The 6,248-nt window shown below is 48.7% G+C and overlaps 1 protein-coding gene across 1 annotated transcript; it reads right to left on the reverse strand.

Moving 5' to 3' along the window:
• Positions 1-250: 250 nt before the first annotated feature.
• Positions 251-5,516, reverse strand: LOC114642608 (torsin-1A-like). Its single transcript, XM_028791473.2, has 5 exons — positions 5,306-5,516; positions 4,545-4,810; positions 3,796-3,971; positions 3,435-3,562; positions 251-1,595 (listed from the first exon to the last, which is right to left on the reverse strand). The coding sequence occupies exons 1-5, from the start codon at positions 5,454-5,456 to the stop codon at positions 1,324-1,326; spliced, it is 993 nt and encodes a 330-aa protein (XP_028647306.2). The 5' UTR covers positions 5,457-5,516; the 3' UTR covers positions 251-1,323.
• Between the last annotated feature and the right edge of the window lie 732 nt (positions 5,517-6,248).

Here is a 6,248-nt window from a genome sequence, read left to right on the forward strand (position 1 = left end):
TTAGCAGGCTTAACGCATGGCACACATCTTGGTGCAGGAGAGCAGGGTACACGTTTATGGGGCATTGGAACTCCTTTTGGAGCAGATGTGGTGGGTTACAGATGAAACAGAGGGGCATCAAAGTGTGGGAGGAGGTCAGTTGAGGATTGTTTAAACTGTAGGGGGTTTAGAAGAGTACATAAACAAACATGTAAAAATAAACATGCATAGTAACGTCAATTCCATGTCACCATTTAAAGTAAAATGAGGAACACATGCAGAATCACCGCCTTCATGCTACAAGTAACAAACATTAAACAAGGGAGCAGAGTTATGATGGGGATGAGTAGAACATGGAGGGGTACAGGAAGGAGAGACAGAACAGAAAGAGGTGGCAGTGGCTTTAAACACAAGGCCTCGTCACTTGGACGATAAGCCCCATCTTAGTGAGGACATCTGGCTTTGCCCGAGTCATTTAATATTGAAAAGCGACTTTACAAGGGGATATTACAGCCATGGGGGACATTAACTACCCCCCCACCACCACCATTAACTGGGATAACCTGACGTAATCAGCAAGTGTGTTTGAGCACAACAACGTGGGGTGAAGCCTGTCTGGGTGATCAGGACAGAACTGTGGGTGTCAAAGTGATTGGACCAGGCGGGTCACGTGACCAGACTATACCACGATTCTCCATGTTTTAGAAGAGTGCGGATGCAAAGACTAAAACTGTTAAGTTTCACTTTGGTAGGACAAATGATGAGCAGATGTGTCAAAGTCGAAGTAGGATGGACTGGGAAAAGGTGTGGAGAGAGTCGAGGAGCAGGTAAGAAACATCGGTGTGGCCCTGTCCCGCATTACATTTGGAATTAGCAGGAAATTAAAAACACACCTCTACAGTGGGTTCATAAAGGATAAAACGGACAGCTAATAACGCCGATGTGAACAGGAGCTCAACCAGTGAGAAGGACATCAGGGAGGAATACAGCAGATAAGGCAAAAGACGACCCTAAGAGATCCTTGGAGCATTTTAGTAGCAAACAACCAGTCGAAAAGCAACAGGGGCTCAGATGAGACCAGAGTGTAAAAGAAGTGCCAACCACAACGCCATACAGGTGTGCAAAGGTGACCCTGCAAAGCCCCCCATCCGAGTGCCCGACTGCCACAGCAGGCCACCACTCTGCATTGCTATCCCATTCCCAAAGCACTTGGTGGAAGTGGGTGCCAATTGGCAGAAATGCCAATAAAATTCCACCTGCTTCAAATGACACACAAGGCACATGGCAGCAGATGGCAGCCTCCCCACACATACCAGAGTGCTGCGCCTCGGTGGTCCATGCTGCTCAGAGCTCATCTCTTAGCTCCGTTTCATCAGTGTTAAGGTCCACCTTCGTCTCCACGATCTTGCAGCCATCAACAGAAAACACACGTACATCCTTGGGAGTGTAGCTCATGCTTCTGGCCACTTGACTCACAATCTTCTCGTTGACTTTCCTGCCACGGGAGCCGAGCTCCGCTCTCACGCACTGGCAGACGTGTTTGATCTCAAGAGGCAGGAATGGCACAAACACACTCACCAGGCTGTGTTGAATGATGTCGGAGTGAAAGAGACCACCTGCAAAAGGGAGGGAAAGAAGAGAGATGGCACAAGCTGAAAAGGTCACTAGCAGGGGCCCCCAAATGCAAAACTTGGGGGACAAAGTTTCAGAACCACAACAGAAGGCTTGTTAAAGCAGGACGTGACCAGCCCTGCACATGCTGGCATTTACACCATGACATTTTCTAACCTGCCTAATCGAAACCATGGGCGCAGGAGGGTGCAAGGCAGGAACAAACCCTGGAGAGGGCACCAGTCCATCACAGGGCAAACACACACAGGACAATTAGGAGTCACCAATCCACCTAACCTGCAGGTCTTTGGATAGCCAGAAGAAACCTGAACAACAGGAGGAAACCCACAGGGAGAACATGCAGACCCCACACAGGGAGGACCCCCACACACAAACTCAGTCTCTTTACTACAAGGCAGCAGCATTACCACTGTGCCACGACGACACTGGAGGTCATGGGCTTTCCACACACTGGACCCTCTGTGCCATGGACGTGGGGTTCGGCACAAAACAACTGCACTGCATGCACAATTATTAGATGACACCAAGCTAGATGGGCTGGCAAATAATCAAGAATCCGTTGAATCATCACAGAGGGACTTGGACAGCAGACAGGCCTGGGCAGATTTGTGGACGATGAACTTTAATGTCAGGAAATGTAAAAAAAAACTACATGTAGGAAGTCAAAAGAGGTGGTTTGAATACACAATGGGGGTCTGAAAATTGAGAGTCCACCTTAAGAGAAGGATTTAGGAGTCGCGGTGGACTCAATACTATCAAGTGTCAAACAGAGTTCAGAAGCCATTAAAACTGTCAAGTTATATAGCGCCTTGACGCGTGCAGTACAAGTCACACAAGCTTTATAACCCACTGGTGAGGCCTCATCTGGAGTCCTGGGGGCACAGAGGGTCTCCATAAAAACAGAGAAGAGCAAATCGACGGATTCCTGTGCTACAGGGGATGAGTTATGAAGAAAGATGAAGAGCTCAGCAAAAGGAGACGAAGAGGAGACCTGACTGACGTGTTTAAAATTATGAAGGGAATTAGTGCAGTGGACTGAGATGGTGACCTTAAAAAGGACACGGGGGTCGGGGGGTGACCGCTGGAATTCTACACAAACAGCAGGGCTTGAAGACTTTAGGGGTCATCAAATCTTAACTTGATGCTCTCATGGAGGAATTTAGTGGACAGCACTGGCTGAACGGTCAGTTCTCGTCCAGATTGTTCTAAATTAGGACAACAGTATGTGATGTTTAAAGGAGAAGCGGAGGTTTGTCTCTGCTCCATCAAGTGCCCCTCTTATTTCATCTGTTCATATAGCCTTGGAGTTTGGTTGGGGGGGGGGGTCATTGGACCAATCCTGACCCTCCGACTTGTGAATTTTATTCAGTGGGGTTGCGTTTCAACCTCTGAGCACTTGTCACCTTGTAATCCTGGACACCAGAGGTGGGGTACACCTGTAGACTATGGTGGCACTGGAGGCTAATGGGGTCCTGGTATCTTCACGTTTAATCCTTTTAAAGCACTTTGTAGTTTATTTACACTTTTTGTGTTACTGAGGAACGAACACAAGACAAACAGTTTGAAATTTCAAGAGTGCTGAATTCATCTGCATTTTACAATTTTTAACTTTTCAGTGTCCTAATTCTTTTACATGAGGTAATAAAGCTGCCCAATTAGGTGTTAAGCACTTGACGCCATACCCTCCTTCATTAACCCAATAGAAGGGACCTAAAAATTCACAACCAATGAGCATTCAGTTTTATAAAATGTGCATAAAAAGTCAGAATACTGGCATGACTAATAATTGTGCACGTAACGTAGAAAGAAAGCAGGCGCCTTACTCTGGTTGCTATTGAAGACGTCCAGCGACACGGCCGCCTCAAGGTCACTCAGCTGGATCTCCTCACGTTGTCTGCCATCTTTCCAGAAGTCCAAAGCCACCTTGTTGATTTTCTCTCCACCTGCATTGCTGAGAAAGAAAACGCACCGAAAACGTCACTTAGGAGGGAAGGCAATGGGAGGTCACAGCAGGAGAATCGGCCCTTCTGTGACATGAGGCCACATCACAACAGAAGATAAAAGGAAATCTTAAGACTGTTTGAAATCAAAAGGTAAACTAAATGGCAGTATGGAGATTGGATTACAAATGTACGCCCAGGGTGCAACGGGAAAACAGTAAGCTCAGAGACGAACAGCCCTCACCTGTGGAAGATGAAAATGGCCTGGCGATACGACACTCCGTCCACATGGTCATGGCTGTCCAAGTATGGCTTTATGCCGTCAATGAGGCCGGGATGCAGCTTGTCCATCTCATCGAATATGAAGAGCGACCGCGCACAGCTGCTGACATTCCCCTTGATCCACTGCTGCAGCTGCTCCTGAAACAAAGGAGAGAAATTCAGCAGCCATCAAGAAGATCCCCGTCTGGATCACCGAGAGTCGGTGGGAGTGAAGATTTGAGACCAACAACTTTTAGTAATTCCAAAAGAGACCAGACATCATACATGCCATCAGGATTCAGCAAGAGCCCATCAGACTCACTTCACTGGATGTCCGAAATCTTCATACATAATAATTCATTACATTTATATAGTGCTTTTCTCATATATGAAGGCAATCACCAGCATTAAAGTACTTGTCACCGTGATGGGTCACCATGTCGTGCAGGTTCAGATTTGTAGGAGCTAGATAGAAACAACGTGCAATGTCCTATTTTCAAGGATTTCTCCTGCACTCCAAAGCTGTCCTCTTAGCTTGACAGGCAACTCCATGACACAACAAGAGGGCTCATCATCATCATCATCATCATGGAACAGTTGGGCTCTTCTAGTCTTATTGAAGATGAGCTGCAAATCTAAAAATAACTCAAAGTGGCGAACAGACAACCTGCACGACACTTCCCAGCACAGGTCTAGAAGGAGGCCTAAACTGGGCAAGGGGATGGCGCTTACCTTATACAAATCAGTCCTGTCCACATGTAGAAAGTGAATAGTGGCAATTAAGTGGTGCACAAAGCTGCTCCTCATGCCCTCCCTGTACAGATGGTTGGCAATCATTTTGGTAACATAGTTCTTGCCTGTGCCCGACCAGCCATGAAAAGACAGAACCAGGGGCTTCTTGGAGTTCTCACGGTTCAAGAAGCCGGTCACTGCCTTCAGAATGGCATGGCTCGCCAAGTGTTGTCCAAACAGCTTTTCTTTCAACTCCACTTCGAGTCCTGAGGAAAGGGCATAATGATCACTTGGAAAAACTGAAGGCGTGAAAACAAAAAAAAATAATTCAAAGGTGTGTCACCCGACATCAAATATTTATGACGCAAGTGCAAGTGACAAAATTCTCATTTATCGTTGAACAATTACTAATTTTTGTTTATTTAGTAGTCTACAAAATTACAATTTACAGCAGTAAAAGTAGGACACGAGACATCAGGTGGTCTTTGACATCCTGAATGAATGAGGTGGGAAATGACATGTCAGGACCCATGCAATGACAAAGGGGACGGCTAAAGAGGGGCAGCCACATTTACACGAATGTACCAGGCAGTGGCTTCGTCCACAAGGTGCCACAGGTTCAGACCTTCTGTCACTGCAAAGCCACTCTTTCATGTGACGGCGCTATAAAGTCAAAGAGGTACCCGACCTCTCCAGGGACCGACAAGGAAGGGCGGCTTCCTTCAGCTTCATACGCAGTCGCTGGCGGCGGTGCGTCTTACCGGTGCTGTTAAAACTGATCCACTGGTTGTCGCAGCTTTCCATCCCGAGGTAGCTCCGCAAACCCTCGAACATCCAGGCTCCCGACCTGCCGGCTGCCTGAAGCCAGCAGAAGACTAAGAGCGCCGCCGCCAAGCCTCCATCCAGCCTCATGCCGCAGTCCGTGCAGATGGAGCAGGAAGTCGGCGGCAGACACCGGCTGGGCGTGCCGAGTGTTTGCTGGGAGGAGGACGAAAACCGGCTTCACGAGTCAACGTTGGCGTCACGGGGCACAGAAGCGGCCCGACATGCTGCCATTTTGAACTGAACGACGGCGTGCTTACCCACCCGGCATGTGCGTCGTGGTGGTCCCGCGGTCGGGCTGCCATTCTCTCCGCTGCCTTTTTAACTTTTCTTTCTGAGTTTCTTTGTTGAATTCCTCGCGTCTTAAAAAGGGCGCGCAGACCTCGGACTGCTTGACAACGCCGGCAGAGACCAATGAGAGGCTGCCACGTCACACAAGCGCCAGGCGCGCCGAGGAGGGCGGTAGTTGGCGGGCGGGTAAAGCGGCGAAGGCGCCGGACTTTAAACACCAAGGATGACCCTCCGTAACGGGGCTTCGCTCCAGCTGTCAAATACATGACGAAAATGGCAGTATGGTGGCCGCGGTGGGCACCTCCTTTGCTGCAGAAGGTCGGCGTTAAACGACCTCACTTTATCATTCTGGTAGACTAGGACTGGTGATGAGATAAGAAGGTTAGCGACTCGGGGTCCTTCAGATTGTGCCTCACTGGAGGTGAACTGGTATGGTGTGTAAAAGTGCCACTTGGTGTGTCGCCGCTGTGCCAAGCTGCCATCTCCAATGTTCAACCCTGAGCGATGCCAACTTAAAAACACTGCCTGTGCCAGATGCCCAATGCCCAGCGGCCCGGCACACGCACACAACTGGAATTGAAAAGCCTTCAG

This window comes from Erpetoichthys calabaricus, chromosome 9, assembly GCF_900747795.2.
Source record: "Erpetoichthys calabaricus chromosome 9, fErpCal1.3, whole genome shotgun sequence".
Lineage (NCBI taxonomy): Eukaryota > Metazoa > Chordata > Cladistia > Polypteriformes > Polypteridae > Erpetoichthys > Erpetoichthys calabaricus.